Here is a 26,741-nt window from a genome sequence, read left to right as displayed (position 1 = left end):
CATTTGGCAACGAATATATTGCCCGTTATTCCATTTCAATCGATTTGAGGAAAGCGTTCACATTTTCGCGTTGAACGCAGTTGCCTTAAAACCCTTTTTACACACAATCCGAGGGGATTTGTGTGTATTAGTTCCACCGTAAGTAACATAATAACAATAAATATGACACTTCCTATTGCTTTAATGCTAATTTTCTCGCGACTTACCTTTTTGGATGACTACGTTTTGATAAAAATTTAAGCCTAATATCGGAGAGCACGTTCTGGAGTCGCGAGGGGCTTTCGCTTTGTTTTGAAGCCCACGTGCGAATCACGCGTGATAAAAAAAACATGAGCTCGTGACGCAGAGAAAAACCTTTTAATTTATATCATTTTAGCCTAATATTCCGCCTATCTATCGGAAACCAGATATTTCGGCTTAGCGGAAGTCTCGCGTATTTTAGACACTAGAGGGCTCTGTGCTGAGAAAACATCTTGATTACGCAATAACTATGAAAATCAGTTTGGTTGTAAATCTCGTTGATTGTCATACTTATTGTTATTATGTTACTTATGGTTCCACGTATTCTGTCCACCCGATTTCTCGCGGTACGTTAAATTTACAAAGACACCATGATACGTCAATCGATTGCAAATATCATGTTCTCGCTGGCATTGTTAACATTAGTGAGATCGCGGTCTAGAAAGTTGGGAATTTGCCCATTTTAGTGATTGTTGGCGATTAATTTTCTCGCGATTTTCGACTTCAAATGCACATACCTTTTTTAAATTAAGACCGACTTTGTTGTAAATTAGATTTTTAGTTAGTCGCTTGATGACTTAGGCTTAAGGTGGTGCATTGGGTATTATTAATATTATTATTATTTATTATTATTTATTTGTGAACTATGTTTTCGCTTGCGTTAACAAATTTATTTCTGGGTAATTTGTGGGACGCACTATTGTGATGTTTGAATTTCGTAACAATTGATATAGGCGCCATCTATTTCCAAAAAATTTCACACCTCATTTCCAAATCAAAGTAACTCGAAAAACTCATTTTTCGATATAAATTAGTGTTGTAAGTCGGAATATTTTCCAAGAAATTACGTATTTTTCAGAAAAAAAATAAGATTTTATTTAATGATTAGTCTAGTATTGTTTTCAAATTTAAATAAAGCGGAAATTTAGCCTCATTTTTTCGAATCTAAAAGTAAAATTAAACATCTAGACTAGCTTTAAACTGATTAACAATGTAACACTATTAATGTTTTGTAGTATATTTACTGAAATTAGACATTTTATATCGATAAAAAGTTAAAAACATTAAAAACTCTTAAAAAGTAATTTATGTTTCAAAGGACATCGCACTTCTTCTATGGGATTTGGCTTTCGACAGATTTTTTTCAAATTGAAACATGTTGTTAAGCGTGATCAAAGGAGTGAAATTGTCCATTGCCATATTTCTCTAGCTCCTATAGTTTGTCCAGTATCACTGGTCAAAACTGGACAAAACTTAGTATACTTTTTTGTTAAAAGGATTCGAGGCCCATCAGTTAGCCTTCTACGTTCGCGCGTCGCTAGTCCGGTCTCACTATCAACAGAGTTTTCTTGTCAAGATTTTTACACCTCTACTTCATTATTCATTATTTCTTTTCTAGCAAATAATTATTCGATTAATTTTCGTACGTGGAATTATTAATTATTCAATATTTTATGAGCTATAATAAAATAAAACATACCATAAAAGAAATACTTAATAAATCAGAATATATTTGATTAACCGTTTCTTTAAATCCCACATTCAACACTCGCTGATAGGAAAGAAACAGTCGCACCATAACCGATCAAACACTTATTTGTCGATTATAAAGTCACGGTCACACGACAGTTTAAACTCAATATTTAACTATTTATTTACTGAGTTCGTTCATCGCGTGATCAGAACGAAACCAAATCCGACGCTCTGTTTTGGGGAGCATCCCGAATCTTGGCAAGAAAACTCTATTGATAGTGAGCCTGGACTAGCGACGCGCGAACGTAGAACGCTAACCGATGGGCCGTGAATTCTCTTAACAAATAGACTATACTAAGTTTCGTCCACTTTTGACCGCTGATATTGGACAAACTATAGGAGCTAGAGAAAAATGGCAATGGACAATTTTACTCCTTTGATCAAGCTCAACAACATGTTTCAATTTGAAAAGAATCTGTCGAAAGCCAAATCCCATAGAAGAAGTGCGATGTCCTTTATTGAGGAAAATATTCTGGAAATTTTTCCGCACTTTTTTCTTCCGGAAAATTAACAACTCTAATATAAATAATGTAAATTAACGTGTTCGCGTTTCACTACTTTATTTCCAAAATCAGATAACTCGAAAAATTAACTTTTCGGTAAAATTCATTAAAATTAAGATGTTTGCGTTTCGCTACTTTATTACAAAAACCAGGTAACTCGATCAAATTCGGTTGACCTAAAAAATAATTTAAATTAACGAGTACTTGTTTCACTAACTTATTTCCAAAACCAGGTAACTCAAAAAAATCATTTTCGATAAAATTCTTCTTGGTTTATTAAGATTATACAAGATAATTGGAAATTTGTTCAAATTTAAATTTAATATTTAGAATATAATTAATACATCGGGGGGATTGTGTGCACTTAAATGTCCGTTTTTGTATTTTTACGCGTAAAATGACCTTTGTAGTAAAGGGGATAGAGGAGTAATTTGTACCACGCCCTCCCCAAAATAATGTTAATTATCCAATACATTTGAAATATAGAAAATTGGGGTAAAAGAGGAAATGTGAAAACCATAATAAAAGATGTCTGAATAAATCAATTTAATCGGCTTTGGTCATTGAGTGGTAAAGTAGGACACACGAGGACAGAAACCGACAATATTAACAAATGGACACTAGTTATTTTTTGTGTTTTTTTACTTTTACACCCCACCAAATATTTGCCTTCACTACCCAAAGAATCATTTAGCTCTTAATATTTTTGCCATTTTAAATTGAATAGTTAATTAGTTCTAATTACTTAAATTCAACTCCCGTATTTAAAGAAGCTGGATTAGCGCACAATCAGGAGTAGAATTCCATTTTTATCTTTTAGCGACAAATTTTTTTTAAACGACTTTTTTTTTCGTTCAAAAGCCTAACGAGTCGAGTAGAATAGGCCTCCTGGAACCGTAACTAGAATAGTATATTTCAACCTTGAGATAGTATCTTTCCCCCTTGATACAGTATATTTCCCCCTTGATATAAAAATCTTTACCGTTGATATAGTTATTTCCCCCCTTGTTATAGAATCTTTACCGTCGATATAGTTATTCCCACCCTTGTTATAGTATCTTTATCCTGTAGTTATTTCTCCCCTGGTTATAGTATCTTTTTCCTTGTTATAGTATCTTTCTCCCCTTTTTATAGTATCTTTTTCCTTGTTAGTATCTTTCTCCTTGTTAGTATCTTTCTCCTTGTTATAGTATCTTTCCCCTTGTTATAGTATCTTTCTCCTTGTTATAGTATCTTTCTCACAATATGAGGTTACTAAGCTAGAATAACCTTATAGTAACCTACAGGAGGTTTACAACTGGATGAATTTAACAGTTTGAAATGTAGCACAAATAGGAGTAGTAATTACAGGGTCAATTAGGAGTTCAATTAAAAATAGAAACGACAAAATCTGATTTTTTTAGTATCTTTCTACTTGTCATAGTATCTTTCTTTTTGTAATTTTGTTATAGTATCTTTCTTTTTGTAATTTTGTTATAGTATCTTTCTTTTTGTAATTTTTTTATAGTATCTTTCTTTTTGTAATTTTGTTATAGTATCTTTCTTTTGTAATTTTGTTATAGTATCTTTCTTTTTGTAATTTTGTTTTAGTATTTTTCTTTTTGTTATAGTATCTTTCTCCTTGCTGTAGTATTTTTCTCCTTGTTATACTATCTTTCCCCCTTAGTATCTTTCCACTTGTTATAGTATACTTCCTCCTTGTTATAGTATCGTTTTCCCTTTGTATGGTATCTTTCCCCCCTTGATATTTTGGGGCCAGAAATTGATTAGATTTTCTGTGAATTCATACTTGGTGTAGAAATTGAGGGGCTTTACCAAGACTGTCAATTTTTGTATTTTATAATAAAATATAAAAGTTGATTTATTTAATTTAAATTTAATTTTCCATTTGGATAGATTTGATTGATTTTTTAAGCATTTTAGATCTCTTTTTTCTGCAAATTTGGTTAATTTTCTTTTACATTTTTATAAATACATAGAAGTATTATGGGTTATTTAAATGATACAACCCTTGGCTTTACAATTCATAAAATTTAGTACATAAAATTTCTTATTAGAAAATAATATTCCAAATGATTTGTTTTCCTCTTGAGAATACCATATTTTTAGTCTCGTTTTTACCGGTTAAACGGGAAATGTATCCGGGGGCTCCCAGAGTTCCTATAAATTCCTATAATTTCAATATGCTCCTATAATTTCCTATTTTCTCTAAATTGTTCCTATAAATTTCTATTTTTTCGAAATTTTCTAGTTTTTCTATAGCTATATCCAGAAATTCCTATAATTTTAATGTATTAGAAAACAGCCTTAACGTTTGGGAAAAATTTGTCTTCTAAATAGAGTTTAGCTCTGGCTTAGGTCCGGTGTTCCCGAAAACATCAACGGTTGGGCTCCCAGAGTTCCTATAAATTCCTATAATTTCAATATACTCCTATATTTTTCTATTTTTTCAAAATTGTTCGTATAAATTCCTATTTTTAGCTAAAATGTTCCTATAAATTCCTATTTTTTGGCTAAAAATTTTTCTATAGATTCCTATATTTTCTATGAAATTTCCTATAATTCCTTTAATATTTAAAAAAAAAATCGCTGGGAGCCTTGTATCCCCTATGGAACCATCATACGAGGGTGGACTTATTTGAATTTCATAGGGGATGTTCCTTCCCCTTTGACGAGCTTGCGGAAATCCTTCCTCCAAATTACCCATTCATACAAGCATCCAGGTCTAATAATACCAGAGAACGTAGGTTAGTTTCCTCCGTGTGACTCTCCACGCGTGCAGATCCGCTCAGTTCGGGAACAACATTAGTTTCGTATTAAACTGGATTTCTAAATGGTGGCCCCTTACATCGCGCCCTTAATGTCCGAAAAGAGGCGTTACGAGCCGAAACATTAGTTCTCTCTCTCTAATAGAGTTCGCCTTATCGATTCCTACTATATAAACTCTCCAAAATGAAAAGCCAGTGACTTAATGAAAGCCAAACCCTTGGAGCGGCCAAAATAATATTCCGAGAACCAGTTTCTCTCCATTTTAGACTTTCGATCGATTAGTCAACGATCCTTTTTTTTGCAATTTTTATTTCCACTTGGAAAGGTTTTAGCCCATTATTTTGCGTCAACTACAATTAATTATCCTGTTTAATTTTTCTAATCCACACTTTTTTATGTCTTTATCATCAATCGTAAAGATACGTGTTTCAGACTAGGGGCTTAGAAATTAGGTGATTGTAGTTAAAGTTCCATTAATTTTAATTTTACAAAATTTTATAACCTGATAAGTTTGGAAAATATTGGAATCTGATAAGTTTTCCAAATATTTGAATCTGATAAGTTTTCCAAATATTTGAATCTGATAAGTTTGGAAAATATTTGAATCTGATAAGTTTTCCAAATATTTGAATCTGATAAGTTTTCATAATATTTGAATCTGATAAGTTTTCCAAATATTTGAATCTGATAAGTTTTCCAAATATTTGAATCTGATAAGTTTTCCAAATATTTGAATCTGATAAGTTTTCCAAATTTTTGAATCTGATAAGTTTTCCAAATATTTGAATCTGATAAGTTTTCCAAATATTTGAATCTGATAAGTTTTCCAAATATTTGAATCTGATAAGTTTGGAAAATATTTGAATCTGATAAGTTTGCAAAATATTTGAATATGATAAGTTTTCCAAATATTTGAATCTGATAAGTTTTCATAATATTGGAATCTGATAAGTTTTTTTTATAATATTTGAATCTGATAAGTTTGCAAAATATTTGAAACTGATAATATTAAAAATTTTACAATATATTCCAAAATTACAATTTTACATATTCTACTATCTAATATCTTTTAATTTAGAATATAATAACTTTACAAAAAAATTTAATCAGATAACTTTACAAAAATTTTGAAACTGATAACTTTGTGCAAATTTTTAGAAACTGATAACTTTGTGCAAATTTTTAGAAACTGATAACTTTGTGAAAATTTTTAGAAACTGATAACTTTGTGCAAATTTTTAGAATTTGATAATCTTACAAAACATTTCAAAATGAAAATTTAACAATTTTTATAATCTATTGACTTTACAAAAAAATTTATTCTGATAAACTTACCCAATTTTGGGTTCCGCTAACTTAACAAAACTGCCCAAAATTACAATTTTTACAATTATTAGAATCCGATAACTTTACAAAAATTTAGAAGCTGCTAAAGTTGAAAAATTATTTGAATCTGACAACTTTTCAAAATGTTTGAATCTGAGAACTTTTGCAAAATATTGAAATCTGATAATTTATAAAAAATTATAATATAATAATTTTTTAAAATATTGGAATCTGATAATTTACAAAATATTAAATTGTGATAACTTTGAAAACATTTTGAAACTGATAACCTTACATAATTTTAGAATCTGATCATTTTACATATTTGCCAGGCAGACAACTATTAAGAAGTATAGAAAAAAACTGAACGGATTCATGCATATACGTTAACCATTCGTAAGTCCTTATCTTGATGGATTGATAAGAAAATATTTCCTTGACCTCAGGCTCTATAGTTTGTAAATTACGTATGCTATTCCTTATTGAGATCCGATATTGCGATAGCTATATAGTTCTTTATTATATTATTGCTAGAAAATTAGCGTACAAAGTTAGCTATATACAAATCAAGAGTTGACAATAAAAAGGCTAACCCAATATAAACCAGGACTACCTCATAAATCAGTCAAAAATATGGAGTAAAGAAATCGAACGTTAGCTAACTTGACATTTTAATGAAACGCGGTAAGTCCGTAAAGTCAATACGATAAGATTTTCAAAATCTCGTCGACCGTTAGATGGGTTGTGGTGACGTCAAAGCAGCTGGTTGGCAATAACAACCGCAATAAGCCTCGCGCACCTTTGCAAGAATGGCGGACTGTACGCGGGCAGCTCTCATCCCGATGTGTCCTTTTTCCAAAAGAGAACAATATCATATTTATTAGGCTGTCAGTTTAATTTTTTGCGGAGCGTTGTCCCAATAGGGGCGTCAATAGCGCAGCGTCGCCTAACGAGAGTTTTGGCCTAGTTTCGTCACGAGGCGCGCGTCGTTATCCCCCGCGAGTTGGCTTCCCCTCGCTCCTTTATCTACCTCTATAGCCGCTTTCTTGTTGATTCTCCGCGAAAATCCCCTCTTAGAGCCTGGAGAGGAAATAATCCGTACAGATCATCCAATTATCTGGGTTGACTGCTACAGAGTCTTTTGTAACGACGGCCCATTTGATGACGCCGTTGATCTCCTGCCGATTACTATCAAATATAAATCGTTATTTTTTGGGAAAATCGAACGGTCACCGTTCTTAAGCCATGAGGCGCTTCAAGTTGCGTTTTACCCAAAGTCGATCGCCGAGGAACCGTGATTCTTCATGATTTCATGTTGTGGCCGCTTGGGACTGACACGTCGACGATGGGTAATTGTCCACCCGTGAATGGTGGACAAGGCGTATTGAAGACTGGTATGAAGCTCGTGGTCAAAGCACCAGCCACTGGTACGAAATGCAATAAACAAATACGAATGGAAAAACCCATTGTTCAAGAACCGCTTAATTGTTTCGGTGTTACCGCGATTAAAGGTTTGTTTACAATATACGCAATGTAATCTATGCCAATTATAATCACCAAATAAAAGTGTTGCTTAATTATTGTTACGCAAATTTATCAGTTCGTATTTTGCTTAGCTGGTCTTTCCCCCATTTTTTTTTACTCGAGCTTGTTTGCATATTTTATAACGTTATAGAAATGTATTTAATTTCACGTATATTAATCATGTTCTTCTTTGTTTATTTCTAGGTGAGTATCTTTTTTACCTTGATAATTGTCTTGGCCGTGAAACTGTGTTCGGTAACTATGCTCCAAATTCTGGTAGGCTATTTTTATATTTTCTGTCTTTGTAAGATCAATTATCTATTGTATAAGCCTATCAATTGTGTACTGATATTTTTACCATATTATTTTAGTAATTTAAAACCGTTAAAATAAGTCTAATATCAATAAATTCATCAATATAAAATCGCCCTACAATTGCGGCTGTTGTATACGTGTTCTCCTAAATCTCATCGATTTCTCGCTACCGCCGCGCCATCTACATTTTTTCAAAACAATGCGTCATATTACTTATTATGATCTTTTTTGTTATCGGGAACTGCAAAAAAGGTATATGAGAATATTGCTTTTAATTTTAATAACGTTAACGTTAGCGAATAAATTTAGATTAGCACTCGAAAATATCGAACGTCTGGAAGTTGGTTTCTTATAAGCACGTGGAAAATCGATTTCGTCGGTTAGTTACTATTTATATTAAATATTTACTCTTATTAAATATTTAATTTAGTCGCTATTAAAAGATATCAGTAGAGCAGCTAAACAGTAAATTAAACGCAATCACTTTATTGATTTTTTTAAGAAATGCCACTAGATGGCGCTATAACGGTATAGCTACCCGCGATCGAATAAGCTTAATCGCTAACTGAGAGCAAAATTAAAGCAAGTCCAAATTTCGTTATTTGGGAAAAACGAGTATTTATTTTAAATCTTTAATACCAACAACGGTAGTCTAATAATGGGATTAGACTAAAAAAAGCTTACTATTATAAAAAAAAAAACTGTATTTAATGAGTCAGTTTAATGAAGAACCACTTTAGAATTTATTCTTTCAAATATCTCCCAAAAACCAAGTATCTCGACTTGCTCGACTTTTGCTCCCGGGTACCGCGATGCCCTTTGAAAAGCAGCGGATAGTCACCTAGCAGCGCGTATAAAAGAGGGAAGGCATTCTTCCGGTCGTTTATAATAGAACCAAATGAAAGTGGTCCGATATCCCGAGCAGCTTCATTTGGCATAGAAAACTTCCACGCTCTTAACAAACCTAATGACGCGTATTATTTACTGTTGTAATTCTCGCTTAGTGTTAGTTGAAACTGACAAAATACTGAAGTTATTGTAGCGGCACATTAGTCGAAACGGGAACTAAAATAGGCAGGCCAAGTAGCTCCATTTTTAGCATTTCGGACACAGCCCAATACGTAGAGTAAGCATTTTTATTTCATTGTCTGGCTCTTACATTCTATATAGATACGGCTATTTCGGCAAAGTCTTCTCCAAAAAGCTTTTTATCGTCGACATTTTTTTCCTCTCGAAGAGAAGGAGCCAGTTTCTTTTAGCTCGGCATAAAAGCGGTTTAGTAAATTACTTAAGAATTGCCATCGGAAGTGGGTCAGAAGATTCACTTTCCAGACTTTTCTTCCCTACTAAGAACAATAGTTATATATTTTATTCTCCCTTACTATCCATTTTCGCTTAGACCGAGACCTATTTTTCCCTTTATTGTTATTGAAAGGGTATTTTTTCAAGGAAAGGGTTTTGTCTATTTATTTTCTCGACTTCGTATTGCGCTTTCTTTGCTACGTTTACCTTAGCGCCGCAATCATACGCGCCCAGTAAGATTAAACCTTCTACTATTTACTTACAACAAGAACGTTCCCAAAGATGACCACGCCCCAAATTCCGATTGTAGTTTCAAATTCTGGATGCAAACTTAAATCAATTTTTGAATGACACTATTTATTTATTTACTATAACATGTTCGCCTCGCAGTAAGAGGAGCCCTGCTACGATCCCAGCTTGTGGCACTGGGTGAAAACTCTGAACCACGCCTTCTGCGTTTAGTTTGCGAGTACTTTTTCTGTGTGTTAAAGGGGTTTTCCGTCGAGTACTTCGGTTTTCTCTTTTCATAAAAACTTGCGGAGGTTTTAAAGCAATAGTTTGTGTAGGGTACGCTAGTGGTTATAAAATAAAATTATTTAAACCATAATTAGAGATTTTATCAAATAATTTGCTTGGACAAATTCAAGAAAACATAATAATAATATCAGCTAGGCTAACACCCAAGGCACCACCTTAGGCCCAAGTCATCGAGCGACTTTTAAAGCCTTAAAACAGGTGGCCGGGTTACAACGCGTAGGAGGGTGGTGGTAAGCCCTGCATGCCACGCTAGCCAACAGCTCCCGACACTAACTATTACCGTTAACCTCTACAAGTTTTTATAGGAAGGGGAAACCGAAGAACTCGCGAGGCAGGGCTAGCCATAACCCTACCACGCTGTTTAAATTCCCCTGCATTATATCGCTGTTAAAATGCAGGTTATATACATAGTTTATTACTATAGATGTAGTTACATTTATCCGTTAAATAATATTTTTTTTATTGATAAATGGTGTTTTTTTTTAAATTGACAAAGCTTTTAAAATTTTTAAATATAATATTTTAAAAAAGTATCATAAAAAATGCCTACCAGGCGATTACTTACCCGTTTTGAAAGTAGGTCATTCAATAACAAAAATATTACATTACGAAAATGGAGGATCAACTTTTATAAAATATTTTTTCCACCTTGATCGAAAATTACAATCCAAAATTGGTTGTATTTCATCCAATTAAAAATCAACTGTATTCCCATTTGATCAAAATTATTTCAGACAAACAAAATGGGATTAAAACCTTTTGTCTCGATTCCAGCTGGATTTAAATTCCAACATTGTATCAAGTTATTTTCGTAAGGGTTTCCTATCTCCAGATGGCGTTACACGTTAGGGCGTGGCCTTTCTGAAAAGAGCATGTCAAGAGGTTCATTGTTACCGTTTCGAGGTTCTTAGGAACTTGATAGTAATGATCTAAGTCTACCACTTTATTTGTACGAGATAAAATTGTTAATTCTACGGAAAAATTATTTACATTCGGTTCAAAAGATGGCGTTGTAAAATGAAACTGTGTTATCGCCAAGGCGCGGAGAAACTACGTTTAAATTGTACAACGCCATCCTAGGTTATTTTGTAAGACAATTAGTGACAGTATAATACTGTTACAAGCCCCAAGAAGTGAAACTAAAACGTTGACGATACCTCGAGCGATATAAACAAGGCTTTCCAATTAAAAGGTCTGTTGGCGTTGACGCGGCGGTATATCGTGACCTCTCTCGGAAACAAAGGGAAACTTTTGCTAAATTTATATTTTTGTCTTTTTAAAAACGGGAACCCTTCAAAAGTGTAGTAAGTAGTTAGACGAGCTAGAACTTGAAGAAGTTCGCCCCCCCCCATCCCCCATCCCACACCCTTGTAATTAATTCTGACTTTCTAAAAATTAAAAAGTTTTGAACGAAGGGGGGTTAGCAGTGGGGGGGGGGGGGTGATACTCTTGACTGGCGAAAACAAAGGCCATTGTAATTCCTCATTGAAAAGAGATGTCTTTTATCTTCCAATTCTTTCCCTGGCTAAGCGATATTCGCCAGTCCAGCCTTTTTCTCCGACAATGTCCCGAACAGTCTGGGCCGCTTAACCGGACAGCGTGGTGGAAGCGAGAGGAGGGAGTGCATTCGGCGTGTCTCCGGACTATCGTATCTCCGTTTCGGTTTGACCCGTAGGTTGGCTCCTCGAATCCATTATACGGGGTTGGCGCAAAATCTGGCGAAGAAGGGTCGGGTTTGGGGTAAATCTATTTTCTTCACTTCCATCGGCAAAAATATATATGGATGGACTGCAGGGTGTTCTCAAATGGAAGGTCAGTCACTTCCCAGGGGCTAGCTTAACTCTGATCCCCCGCTTCGCCCCGAGAGATAGATGAGGCCGATGAAGTCTGCCGTCCCTTCTACAGCGGTGTCCGCGTCCCAGTGCCTGAGCGCTGTTTGAGAAAATAACTTTCCTTCTTACCCCGATACCCCGTCGTTTATGAAGACTGACGTAATATCTATACGTACGTAGCAACTCCATTTGGACTCGAGCCTGTAAGGATGAGTTTGAGGAGAAGCCTTTGACGGGGCGACTATAGCCGCGTTCACACATACTCTCTGCAACCATGGATTAATTAATCCATGCTGCAACGTTTCGAGTGCTCCCGCAACGTTTCGAGTGCTCCCGCAACGTTACGAGTGCTCCCGCAACGTTACGAGTGCTCCCGCAACGTTGCGAGTGCTCCCGCAACGTTTGTATCCCGTCGTGTGAACAGCGCGGTTGGGAAAAAGCCGGCTTTTTTTGAAAAAATCCAGATCAGTGGTTTTAATTGGCTATAACCTGTTTTTTTTTCGGTTATAACTGGCTAAATATAAACAGTACCTTTTACTTGTGTAAGTAGAAATTGTCTGCAGTTATTGTCGTTAATAAGAAAATAAACAAATAAAGCGAAATAACTATATAAAATAACTGAATTTTTTTGATTTCCTCAAGAAATTCCCCCTAGTTTTTGTGTATAACGCACCGACAGAAGCGAGGCAGTGAACTTTGGAACTTTAAACCTACCGAAAAATTGGTAAAAGTAAACCGGTTTCTAAATATGAAACAAAAAATAAACTAAATTTCTAAATAAAAACTATTAATTTACTAAAATATTCATATTGTAATTTGTTTTTAAAAAAAGCCAAACAAATCTGAATTTTTTCAAGTGGCTATAACCGGATTTAACCAGGTGGCTATATCCATTTTAGCAGCGATTCGTGACGTCATCGAGTTGGTTTTTGTGAAACATGAGCCTTTTTTTTTACAAAAATCGTCATTCGTGAGCCGTTTTTTTGCGCCTAATAACATTTTTATGCCTTTTTTAGAAGAAAATGTCTCGCAACTTTTGGTCTATTTGTTTAAATAATCCAACAAATTTCTTCTGAGTGCATTAATTTTTAAATAGAATGTTTTGAAACGTCACTCAAATGCGTGAGCAGATGAACTTCTAATTATATTTCTATACTACGCATGGCCAATTTTCAAAACTCACTGTAAATCAAACGTGTGGACAAAAAGATTTCCAAACGCTACGAACCGCAGTGAGATCGAAACGAGGCAAAACGTTTCCGAGGGTACGTGTGAACGTGGCTTTCGACTCCTTATTTCGGTCGATTTGAACTATAGGGGTCGACGCGATGGGGGCAAAAATTAGTTTAAAGTAGGGAGGATGGTGCCTGTTTCAAAGTGGCATTTTGACGCTTCCGCGAGTTTTAATTAGGTTGTATTGTGTTTCGCCCAAGAGACGCCGTGCCTTTTCAGAGTTTATTTTTGTGGTGTTTGCGAGGGGCTAACCACGGTCAGATGGCCTGTACACCGATTACACAACACTGATAAAGGTACAGACTCAAAAGACTACGCATAATTTCATTAGTACATTCAAAGGTACGGGCTTGTACACCGATTACGCGGAGTGACTAACCCCTCGGATGTTTGCTTGATATTCAATTTAGTCCGTTTTGGGGTTTTAAACTGAAAACTTTTAGAAGATCTCTTAGAATCTAAAATGTGAAATTGAAACGTGTACTTTGTAATGTTTGAGGTTTTTTTTAATGGAAGCGAATTTACTCCACCTGATGATGAAAAGTTTAAAAAATTTCTTTATGAAATAAATTAAAAAATTCAACAGAATAACGCATTTTTCTTTTGAAACGTGTTTTAAAAAATAACGGCTGCTTACGAACTTACGAAGGTATTTTTGAATATCGTTGTCCTTAATTTTAATTGACTTACTTATTTCGTAAGAAATATATTTTAAACTACTTGTTCAATACTTCTTTCGTAAGAAATATATTTTAACCTACTTGTTCAATACTTCTTTCGCAATAAATATATTTTCCTCTACTTGTTCAATACTTCTTTCGTAAGAAATATATTTTAAACTACTTATTAAATACTTCTTTCGTAAGAAATATAGTTTAAACTACTTGTTCAATACTTCTTTGGTAAGAAATATATTTTAAATTTCTGGTTCAATACTTCTTTCGTAAGAAATATATTTTAAACTTTTTGTTCAATACTTCATTAGTAGGAAATATATTTTAAACTTCTGGTTCAATATTTCTTTCGTAAGAAATATATTTTAAACTTCTGGTGAAATACTTGTCTGTGTATCTTATAGAATTTTATCTCTTACCGTCTCGAAACAATTAGATTTATAGAATGGAAGCAGATCTTGATGGAAAATAGGATAAACATTTGGCGCGCTTCGCAAAGACGACAACGAATAACTAAAGCGTCGTCTACGAATCCTGGCCGTAAAACTAATTTATTGATTAATAACTGGCCTATTTATTATCAGCCCCTTTCGTATAACAATATACAGGAGGCGCCACCAACCTATAAAGGATAATTAACCCTTAAACGAAGCGTTCATCTATCTCGGTGATAAATTAACGTATTTCTAAATAATTAACCCCGCCCCCGCCGCTTATAATTGGCGAATAAATGGTTCGATATAACAGGGGGTCAACTTAGCCTACGCGGTCATACGTCGACGTTATGGAAGGCTTTGACCGGGGTCCCCTAGCGGCGATATTATAAGGTTTTAGAATTGTAATTATAGGCCGCCGCGTCTTACGCGGGAGGTTTCGGTCAAAGCGGATTACTCATCGCTCTCGTGGTCGCAGTCGGGATTTAAGGCGCGTATCTGGACTGGCGCCACCTGCTTCTCGTTGGCGGCGGTGTCGGAAAACGTCCTTTGTAAAAGGTTCCGTGCTCTCGATTATGCCGGAGTTTCGCTCTTAACGCGCCTTTCTCGATAACGCGGAATCCGCTCGGTAGAGAGGAAAAGGATTCGAGCGGTTGCCATGGATACCGATGTTAAAAGATGGGGATGGGGAGGCTGAGGATGAGAGCTTCCTTCGGAAATTCCCAAGGCGAAGGAAATTCGAGCCTCCTCGCGCGCGTGTCGGGCTAATCCAAGCCTTCTACTTTTATTACCGTACGCTTCTGCCGGTGTATTTCGCGAGCTCAATCTAATACAATGTAAATAACTTATCTGATAGGGATGTCTCGGCTTAGTTTGCGGTGGACTGTGGGTTGTGTTTTCGACCTTTCACGGCGAACTTTCAACCCTCTGCTCTTTTACGTTACTTGCCGCAACACGCTCTCGTAGTTCCCCCTGACTCGACCAGAGTGGATGTTTCGGAGATGGTTCGCGCGTTCCCTATTAAACATTTAATCTCCTTAACTCCTAATACCGTTAGCTTGAATGTATAGGCGCTGTATTTATAGGATAGATCCGGTTTCGTAAACGCGATCGCCTTTGATATTAGAATCCCCTAACGAGGTAATGCCGAACTAATTCGCGAAAAATTGAGAAATTTGATATTTAGACGTCGATATTCCTTTTAGTCTAGTGCCGCCGGTTTCAGTTTTGTATCGACAGATGGCGTTGCCTTTTTTATTTCAAACATTTCTCTGAAATCTAGAATTAGTCGTCTGCTGAATAATTGTTCGGTTACCTTTCCATACTAATAATATTTGAAGAGGTCCCATACTAATAATATTTGAAAAGTTTCCATACTAGTAAAATTTTAAAATGTTCCATACTAATTATATTTGAAAATATGCCATACTAATGATCTTTGAAAATACTCCATACTAATAATATTTAAAAAGATTCCATACTAATAATCTTTGAAAATATTCCTTATTACTAATAATATTGGAAAATATTCTATACTAATAATATTGGAAAATATTCCATACTAATCATATTTGAAAATATTCCATACTAATAACATTTGAAAAGTTTCTATACTAATATTTGAAAAGATTCCATACCAATAATATTTGAAAATATTCCATACTAATTTAATATTTGAAAAGTTTCTTTACTAATAATATCTGACAATATTATAAAAGTTTCTAAATTTATAATATTCGATAACTTTCAAGTCTAAATATATTTTAAAATTTTCAAGACTAAATAATTTTTCAAAATTTTCGACTTGAATAATATTATAACTATGATTATATATTGCTTACCGAATTAGTTATTTTCCTAACGGTATTCATAACGGCGTGTCACAAAGGAGACATTTTCCAAGATAATACGTTCTTCTACCACCGTGTTGTGCTAAAATAATTGATCATTTTAAATTGTGTCCGCTAGACAGCAAAACCCGGACCTCGATTAATTTAAGCGAGACGTATCCGATCTACGTGCCAATCCCTTCTAATTTAAGAGTCAACAAAGAAACTAATAAGATTTTCTTCCCCTGACCGATATATTATCTCCCGCTGCCTTTAAATTTCTTTCTTCTTTGAATCCTTAAGGCTATAATCGATACAAATGTTCAAGTCATTTTCCTTTTAAAACAAGAAAGGTAAAAAATAAATTCTTAAAGCCCCAATTTCCCCGTATCCGATCAAATAAATGAATTTGTTTAAAAACTTTGTTCTTCCAAGAACGTATGCGGGATAACCGAGAATTTGCCACTGTAGCCCACCAATGCAGAGAGTCCGGGGTGTCTTACCCCCCTTAACGGGAAAAAAGGGGGGAAGATTACGCTAGGAAATGTGGAAGGGCGTGGTTTGTTTCTCGGGAATCATGAGACGTACGATAATTATCGTACAAGTCGATAATTTCTAGCTAATTTTTGAAACGTACGATATTTTCAATGGCGTACTATATAGTACTCATTTTCCGATAATTTAGCCTGAGTTACGGTAATGTACGATAATTTTTAAATTGGTGGGAAATCTGACTTTTAAACATAAGTTTTAATTCCGTCGAACTTTAAGTGTTATTTAAAAGTTTGATTTCACAAATTTAACGTCTGTATTTCACACAAAATTTAAATTTACCGCTAGTTTTCAGGCGTACGATAAATAATTTTGGAAATTGATAGTTTTCAGGCGTATGATAAATTATTTTTTGAATTGATAGTTTTCAGGCGTACGATAAATTATTTATTGAATTGATAGTTTTCAGGCGTACGATAAATTATTTTTTGAATTGATAGTTTTCAGGCGTACGATAAATTATTTTTTGAATTGATAGTTTTCAGGCGTACGATAAATCATTTTTGAAATCGATAGTTTTCAGGCGTACGATAAATTATTTTAAAAAAATATAAATTTTAGGCGTACGATAAATAATTTTTGAAATCCATAGTTTTCAGGCGTACGATAAATTATTTTAAAAATCGATAGTTTTCAGGTGTACGATAAATTATTTTGAAAATCGATAGATTTTAGGCGTACCTTAAAATATTTGAAAAATCGATAGATTTTAGGCGTATGATAAATTATTTTAAATCGATAATTTTCGGGCTCTGGTACGATAATCTGAGTTTCAGAAATTGGCAACGCTGACATATAGTATCTTAATGCGCGCTGGTAAAACACGGTAGGAATAATTTTTATCCGCGTAAATTTTTGAGTTTGCCTCCGTCAGGAGGATATTGAGGTATGGGTGGAAAGAAAATGTAAAGGGGCTCTCGTTGAAGGCGAAAACTTTATTGACTGATTTCCCCCTCCCTGGAATTAAATCAATGGTCGACAATGACTTTCGCGCGTGGCAGAGAGAGAGAGAGAGAGAGAGAGAGAGAGAGAGAGAGAGAGAGAGAGAGAGAGAGAGAGAGAGAGAGAGAGAGAGAGAGAGAGAGAGAGAGAGAGAAAGAGAGAGAGAGAGAGTTTAATATTACGCGATTGGAATACCGAATTCTTGTCGGTTTCTTTCCAAACCCTCGAAGAAACGCGATGATGTAATACTGAGAAAAAGGCTGGTCCCTCCTGTCCTTTAAACTCCCAGGTTAAAATGACGTTTTTTGGTACCTTTGAAGTAGTCACCGTCGAGGCGTAGTTGAAAGCGAGCTGGAAAGAAGAGCGCCGCTTTGTTTTAAATTTAATTTACGGGTGGTGGAAGTCCCCGTTTGAACTTTTCGCGATGGGATCGAATCCATTATGCAAATGGTGCCCAGCGCAGTCTAGCGAATATTAGTTTCTTTTATTTTTCGCCTCACTTAGCACCTTCTAATAAATTCGAATTGGGCTTAGGACCACCCTTTCACTTTCTCCTACTTCCCGGGGAATATTTTAACTGCAGTGACCTTATTCTCGCTACAGGAATCGAAATGAGGACCGAAAGGTCGTCACCCTTATTTTTTAAATCGTTGTTGGATGTTGAATTTTATACCCTGTTATGGATTTGCAAACGACTTTTGAGGTGATTTTAATTTGTCCGCTTAATGTTTAAAGTGTAACGTTGTATTTTAAGACTTATTTATAGGCGTTAATGCGCCTAAAACTAATTGGTTTGTTTAATTTAAAAATGGGAGCTCGTTCTTGGAAGGGCGTTTGTTTTGAGGCGAGAAATAAGGCTTGGCTTCTGTCTTCCGAAAAAGGGGAATTTGGCAGTCATCCGCAGCTGTTACGTTTAATGTAGTGGGTCTGGTCGCGAATTTCCATCCCTTTCGCGAGCCAGCCTTGACCACGATTCCCAACGAAGCTGACAGTTTGATAAATTGGTGTCATGAATTTGATATTCCGTTCATTTTTGTTGATTTACGCGTTTCGTAGTTTTAATTAGTACCGCCTTTTTGGATGGCTGGTCGGGGATAAATTAAAGTAAGCAATTTCCGGCCTAAATTGTCATTCGTTGTTATATCAAAAGTCCATTAGAGTAGAGATTAGTGTTGTTAATTTTCCGGAAAAATGCGGAAAAATTTCCAGAAAATGTTTCCGGAAATCGGAAAAATAAAAAATTTAATCATAAACTACTTTTTAAGGGTTTTTAATGTTTTTAACTTTTTATCGATATAAAAATAATAGTGTTACGTTGTTAATCAGTTTAAACTAGTCTAGAGGTTTAGTTTTACTATTAGAAAAAATGAGGCGAAAATGCCGCTTTATTTAAATTTGCAAACAATATATTAGACTAATGTATAAATTTTAAAATTTTAACCAATGAACAGAAGTTTTAGTGCCGTAAATACGCCGAAAGCTTATTTATTAAAAAATGTGGCCAACTAAATTTAGAACCGGGGGGATTTAGCGATAACTTTTGGATGGACATTGTATATTCATTTTTTAATTTTCTCCAATTGTTTGTTTATTATTAATTTTTGAACTTTGGCCCTAGTGCTATAATGAATTGTCACACTCATAATAGTGTCTACACCTGACGAAAAAGCATCGCTTCGAAACGCGTCGTGTTTTATTGTATTTTTGCTCCTTTTTCAAGCAATTAAAGTGATGAGAATTTGTCGAAAATAATTAATTTTTATTATAAAATATTAGACTAATCATGGAATTAATTTTTTTTATTTTTTTCGGGAAAAATACGGAAATTTTTTCGGAAAAAAGGCCTCGGTCATTTTCCGGAATATTTTCCGACACACAACACTAGTAGAATAGAAAGTCGCCTTAATTAGCTAATACAGCTCTTATACTGGTGTCAGTTGACCATCACGCTGCTAAGTACATTTACGAAGCTCCGTGTTCGATGATAACCGCGGCTTTATTGGGTCGAGAAAACGCGTTATCAGCCACATTCAGTCTCCGTTGTCCTTGTTTCAGCCACATTCCGTCTCCGTTGTCCTTGTTCCGCGTTCATTATATAGGCTCGCGTTAATACGGCACTATGCGGAATTAAAGTTCGGCCCGTAGTCGGCAGTTTCGATGGAGTTCTAAGACGTCTCTTCGCATTCGTGTCCGTTCGTCATATCCCTTCGCTCATTACACGTATCATTAGGATATTGGTTTCGAGTCGCGTTAGGATTTCGATTTTCCCATTCGCCGATGCCAGCGCCGGGATGAAGCCGTTTCGTAACGGCGACGTATAGCTGTCAAGCTCGACTCTAGATGGCTCTGTCCACGGAGAATCTAACGCGGTCGCGTTTGGCGGGACTCGGTTATGTTTCCATGGTAACGGAGAGCGCTAAAGCCTGATCGATCGTCGTTGAAGGGGTTGACAATGGAGATTTTCTCTCGCGCGCTCCGTACTTATCGCGGATTTTTAAAATATCCCCGCGCAGACTGTACCCCCGCGAAGGGGCGTAACTCCGATGTCGGGTGACCCGTAATTCTAGTATAGTGACGGGCTCTTCTTGCTAAAGTCCACGTAGCTTCGCCGTCCACGTCAAATAACAAGAATTAAGCCCCTACCGCGATTGTCAGGGGCGTCTTGAAAAAGCGCCGGGTTCAGGGGGCAGCGTGGTCGTGGCCAGCGAGGCGGGTACCTTCTACGCGTGGACGCGTTTTGTCGCGTTGCCAAGTTATCTCGTGGTCATCTGGAGGAAGTTTCTGTACGTGTCACGGTTCTCTTCTCATTTAGATGTCCGGGCTACGGGTCATTCTGACCTCTCCACGCGCTCGTTTTATTGGCCATGATAGTAATTTAGACCCGCCGGACTTTGCTGCCCCCTTGTTGAGCGTTTTTACGATTATGCCCGCCTCTTAACCCTGATAAAATTAATTTTAAATCGCTCGTTTTACTACCCGAAATTTTATCGTTGTCAGAGCTTATATCAGTATAAAAGTTTACGCATCACAGTTTCATAGTTAATTAGTTTGAAATGACAGCAACGGTTTAGTTAAAGGTGTCGTTTTTGTTAGTATAGTAACGTTCTAGCTGCGCATTTGAATGTCAGTACTGTAGTTAGTTTTGATATCTAATTTTTTTAATTATTTTAACTTCATCATTCATATAGTCTAATATATACTTGATCCAGCGCATCGCGGTCGCCGTTCAACGTGGTAATGCCGCTTCGGTGTTGCACACCTTCCCGCCGGGTGCTTCCCTGGAAGACTATTTGGTCCACCTGTAGTTTTTTTTGTTGTTTTTTTTATTTCCTTTTTTTGTAAATTTCAATTAAATAAATATACTTGTAAAAACCAGTAAAATATATTCTGAATGTGAATTTTAGTAACGTTTTCTGCCACCAGATGGGGTACGAACTTCCACATCATCGCCTTATATTGCGTAGCGTACGGCTCAAATTATTATTATAACCAGAAGCGAATAGTTTGCGTATTTCGATGAATAGGTGTTTTTATAAATTAACGTGGCCTTCTTGTTTTAATGTAGCTACTACGTCACAACTTTAACTTACTTTAATGTTACGAGCGCGCGCTTAAGGCGCGAGAAACCTAGGATTTTTAAGTGCGCGTGCAAACCACGCGTGTCAGAACTATTCTAATAAAGCTATGACATCGTGACGTAAGAGCAACATAAAAACAAGTTCGGCAAGCGTAGCTGAATTTATGAAAATAAATATTGAAACTGGAATGAAAAAATATTTAGCAGGCACTCAAAGTATCAAGAAAGATGTCTAAAGAGTGACTTAAAATCCTTCTAATAAATTGCCAGTTTCAATAATGTAAAGGTATTTTCAAATACCACAATTACAGCCCAATTGGCCAAGATGGTACTTTTGCACAAGACTAATTTTCAATGTGATTCAAACTGGCAAATTGTTTTAAAAATTGTCAAAAATTATTATTCAGATTTGGTTTGTCAAGTTTAAGATTTATTTAAACCATAATTAGAGAGTTTATCAAATAATTTGCTTGGACAAATTCAAGAAAACATAATAATAATAATAATAATAATAATCAGCTAGGCTAACACCCAAGGCACCACCTTAGTCCTAAGTCATCGAGCTACTTTTAAGCCTTTAATTCAGGTGGCCGGGTTACAATGCGTAGGAGGGTGGTGGCAAACCACGCGAGCCAACAGCTCCCTACACTAACTATTACCATAGTTTCACCTTATTATAAAAAACTATTCTACCAAAAACCAATCGCCAGTAAAACCGAGTAAAACTGATCTAAAAACGTCCAAAATCGTAAAATTCACAAGGTTTCCCATGAAAATAGTTTTCACAAGGTTTCCCATGTAAATAGGTTTCACAAGGTTTCCCATGTAAATAGTTTTCACAAGGTTTCCCATGAAAATAGTTTTCACAAGGTTTCCCATGTAAATAGTTTTCACATGGTTTCCCATGAAAATGTAGTTTTCACAAGGTTTCCCATGTAAATAGGTTTCACAAGGTTTCCCATGTAAATAGTTTTCACAAGGTTTCCCATGAAAATAGTTTTCACAAGGTTTCCCATGTAAATAGTTTTCACATGGTTTCCCATGAAAATGTAGTTTTCACAAGGTTTCCCATGTAAATAGTTTTCACAAGGTTTCCCATGTAAATAGTTTTCACATGGTTTCCCATGAAAATATAGTTTTCACAAGTTTACCCAAGAAAATATAGTTTTCACGAGGTTTCCCATGACAATATAGTTTTCACGACGTTTTCCATGAAAATATAGTTTTCACAAGTTTACCCATGAAAATATACTTTTCACGAGGTTTCCCATGACAATATAGTTTTCACGACGTTTCCCATGAAAATATAGTTTTCACAAGGTTTCCCATGAAAATATACTTTTCACGAAGTTTCCCATGAAAATATAGTTTTCACAAGGTTTCCCATGAAAATATAGTTTTCACGAGGTTCCCCATGAAAATATAGTTTTCACAAAGTTTCCCATTAAAATAAACTTTTCACAAGGTTTCCCATGAAATTATAGTTTTCACAAGTTTACCCAAGAAAATATAGTTTTCACGAGGTTTCCCATGAAAATATAGTTTTCACAAGTTTACCCAAGAAAATATAGTTTTCACAACGTTTCCCATGAAAATATAGTTTTCACAACGTTTAAGGTGGTTTTCTAGTACGCTGCAAGCATTTTCACGAACCTTATGCTCAGTATTTTTAACTGAACTCTCTGAAAGATCCAAAATATTAAAGGGGAACGGTCAAGCTTTAACCAGTTAGATAGCCCTATAGCTCATTAAAATCTAAAATTTATGGCGAAAACCGCATATAAAAATATTGAGTGGTTAATTTTTAATAAAATAAAGAAATTTCGGGAAATCGAAAAGCGCGCGCCCGCCGTGACACCTGGTGAGAAGTCGGTGAGACAGAAAAACAACGCTGAAGACGCGAAAAATTTGTTTTGCACGCGCGGCGCGTTCCAGTTATAAGAGACCTAAGCCTAAATTGCGCGATTTTAAAAGTTAGGATAGTTCGCAAATCGCTCATACGGGGTTAGGGACGCTGGCGGCAGCCCCTAAGATGGCGGCGAAAATTCAAACCCAAACATCTGGCGTTATTTTTCGTTTCAACTTTTTGGGCAAAAGCTATTATTTCAAGACAAAAAAAGGTACGTGTTAGTATATTGAACGTCTTGTTAATCTTTTGATACGGAAATAAGGCCATATTTGGAAAAGATTGGCCGTTCCCCTTTAAGAAATCAAAAGTTAGCGTCGGATCTTCTTACGTAATAAGCGGAGCAAATTCAGAATAAGTTTATTATTTGGTACATACGTTGAGCCGCTGACTTATCTGTCGCGTTGGACTTATCCAGGCTATTTCCTGTCAAAATATGTTAAGATCTGCAAGCAACAGCCTTGTTCGAATACATCCGTTGAATAATCCGAACCTATTTCCTCCGAAATATCCCCGAAAGAGGTTTTCCACGCGGAAGCTATATTTTTTGTCCAGCTTCTTACGAGATATCGTTAGACAAGGAGCAATACCCGAGAGCGCAATATTGGCCGAGGTGTCGCGGGATTTGAGTCCTATTTCTCCCGTCTATTCGGCTGCTCCAATATTAGCATAGAGGCTCGGCAGAATGCTCGCGGCTAGCGGCCACACATATGAATAAAACATGGAAGCGAGCTGCAAACCATTTGACGCTCCTGAAGAATCGCGGCTTACTATAAGGTCCTTTCTCCGAAAATGTCTGCCGAAAAATTGTCCATTTGCGAGCGCCACCACGTTTTCCCAGCCCTCGTTTTGATCGAAACTCTTGGACTTAAGCCGCGTTCCTGTACCAGAAGATACCTTTCATCGCTTTTAACGGAAATGTATCTTATGTTAAGGTTAAAAATAAATGACAGAACTTTAGCCTCCGTTTAAAGCCAGTCCAAATCACTTTCAACATTCTTTATTTTCCCAACATTTTTATCTTTTTATTCCGTTTTGATCCACCCATTAAGATATTCCCCATATTCTCCAAAAGTGTCCGGGCTTTGTTAACCTCAGATCTGATGAGCTGATCGAAATTTCGACCTATCTTGGCTTTTGCCGTTAAACTGGGACGCCATACGTGAAACCATAAGTAACATAATAACTATAAGTGTGACACTTCCTGTTGCTTTAATGCTAATTTTCTAACCGAACCTTTTTTCGGCACTGATACTCTCTTCAAGCTGTGACTTGGAATTGCGACTTACCGTTTTGGATGACTACGTTTTGATAAAATTTTTAGCCTAATATCGGAGAGCACGTTCTGGAGTCGCGAGGGGCTTTGGCTTTGTTTCGTAGCCCACGTGTGAATCACGTGTGATAAAAAAACGTGAGCTCGTGGCGCCAATAAAAACCTTTTGTTTATTTTTATCATTTTAGCCTAATATTCCGCCTATCTATCGGAATCCAGATATTTCGGCTCTGTGCTGAGAAAACATCTTGATTACTCAATAACTATGCAAATCAGTTTGGTTGTAAATCTCGTTAATTGTCATACTTATTGTAATTATGTTACTTATGGTGAAACTAAGCAATTTCTAGTCAATTGGGCAAACGAACGTTTAATACCCAAATAAAAATGAACGTTTGGTTTTGAAGCATAATTAAAACTCTATGTGTATACAAATGTAAATGTACAATTGTAAATAATGTAAATATTTTTCTTTTTCAATGTACCTGAGAATCTAATTTTTAGACTCCTCCCTGTTACGAAAGGTATCCATGTAATGGAAAGGTCAATAAACATTAATTCATTCATTCAAGCAATAAGAAGTATTTGTGTTTCGCCGTTTTGTCTCTGAAGCTATACGTATTCTCTTAGTATTTTTCGTCTATCGTCGAGGGATTTTAAAGTTGTCTTTTATTCATTATTGCTCTTTGGATCTTTATCCCTCTTCTGAAAAATCATCCGGCTCTTTAACGGTTTAAGATTTCGAGGATTCCTGTTTCCGTCTTTTCTCGGTTGTCTGATATCTGAAGGAACTGTCAGTGCCGGTTTCTGTCTGTGGCAGCCTTTTCAACCATTTCTTTCAAACGCGATCGGAAACGTTTCATCCGAGCTTTTAATCTTTTACCTTTTCTTAAAAAGAGAAATTTTGTCAGGTTTTTAAGTAAGGGATTTATTTAACCTGATTTGTCGGCTTCCGATATAAAGTAAACGTTCTGTATTTGGAGATGGTGTCGTCTTAAAGCAAAATCAACGTAACGGTTTAAAGGGCATTTTAAAATATATTTAGTTTAATATTTGACAAAGTAGAGATACGTGATTTATTAAATGTTGCGATATTCCTCTAGAATGCATTATAACTCTTCAAATTCATGTAGCGTGGATTTTGCTATCGTGAAATTATTGTTTCTGGCGAAGGTCAACAAATTGGGGTGGAAACTCAACCAGACGAGGTGGGTTCGATCCCAGCTTGTGGCACCTAGGAGCAACAAACACAGCACCCCACACAAGGAGAACGCCACCCAACAAAAGTCGTGGATTTTCTTGTGTACAATTTTCAGTGGTTAGACGCTTTAGCGCCTGCTGCCGTCAGAAGGGGAAAATACGGAAATTGTCTTCCCCCCGCCCGTAAAACGTTCAGCGTAAAGGCTCATCCAATGAAATTTGTACACAACACTGCGTTAGCGTGTTTAAAGGTTAGCTGCGTTCTCCTTGTGTTTGTTACTCCTAGGTGGCACTATTTGAAAACTCTGAACAACTCCTTCCGCGTAGAGTTTGTAAGTTCTTTCCCCACTAGTTAAATAGGTTTCCATCCTAGCTCTTCGTTTCCCCCTTTCCATAAGAACCGGTAATAGTTAGTGTAAGGAGCTGAGGTGGAATGAAGGGTTTATATGAATAATAATAATAATAATAATCAGCTAGGCTAATACCCAAGTAGTGTTCGTACGGGAACCCCGACCCCGACTCCGACCCCAGTACCGAAGATAAAAAATAAAGTCGGGGGTGTTATGTTTCGGGGTTGATTTTCGGGAATCTATGTTTGAAGTTTGAACTTTGGAATTAATACTGCAACTTGTAAGTCTGTAATAAATACTATAGATTAATTTACTTTGTAATTTTTTTTACTATAAACCTTCTTCCCCGAAATTATTTGGTTCTTCTAGTTATAAATAAGAAAATATTATTTTTTTGACGGTGGCCTTAACTGATGCAAACTACTTTTTTTTCACGGATAGCTTAACCTCGACCCCGACCCCGCCCCGACTTAATTTTAACCCCTTGGCACCACCTTAGGCCTAAGTAATCCAGCGACTTTTAAAGCCATTAATTCAGGTGGCCGGGTTACAATGCGCAGGAGGGTGGTGGCAAGCCCTGCAGGCCGCGCGAGCCAACAGCACCCTACACTAACTATTACCGTTAACCTCAACAAGTTTTTATGGAAGGGGAAACCGAAGAGCTCGGGGAAAACCCCTTAAACCAGCGGGGAGAGAACTTGCAAACTCAACGCGGAAGGAGTTGTTTCGAGTTTTCACCCAGTGCCACAAGTTGGGATCGAACCCGGCTCCTCTTGCTGCGAGGTGAAAGTGCTAACCACTCCCCCCACCCCACCTTGAGTATTAGCCTATAAGTGAAAAAAAGTTACCTAAAAAATAATTTTCAGTTACAATGTTATTGCAGCCAAATC

At 36.1% G+C, this 26,741-nt stretch overlaps 1 protein-coding gene across 32 annotated transcripts in view; it reads left to right on the top strand.

The window, feature by feature from the left end:
• Positions 1 to 26,741, top strand: part of LOC149924881 (coiled-coil domain-containing protein CG32809) — a 566,408-nt gene that overhangs the window by 280,956 nt on the left and 258,711 nt on the right. Inside the window, exon 1 of one of the 32 annotated variants that reach the window (XM_090161288.1) lies at positions 7,456 to 7,798. The exons of 30 other annotated variants lie outside the window; for them this stretch is intronic. In XM_090161288.1, coding sequence (XP_090017414.1) covers positions 7,684 to 7,798 — 115 coding nt within the window. In that variant the 5' untranslated portion in view covers positions 7,456 to 7,683. Of the gene's footprint in view, positions 1 to 7,455; positions 7,883 to 26,741 lie in introns of those variants that run through there. One more of the 32 variants, XM_090161291.1, reaches the window with a different exon arrangement.

The sequence above is a fragment of the Leiobunum rupestre genome, chromosome 10 (assembly GCF_980474605.1).
Source record: "Leiobunum rupestre chromosome 10, qqLeiRupe1.1.hap1, whole genome shotgun sequence".
NCBI lineage: Eukaryota > Metazoa > Arthropoda > Arachnida > Opiliones > Sclerosomatidae > Leiobunum > Leiobunum rupestre.
Note: the sequence above shows the minus strand (reverse complement) of the source record. Positions and strands in the feature narration are given on the sequence as shown.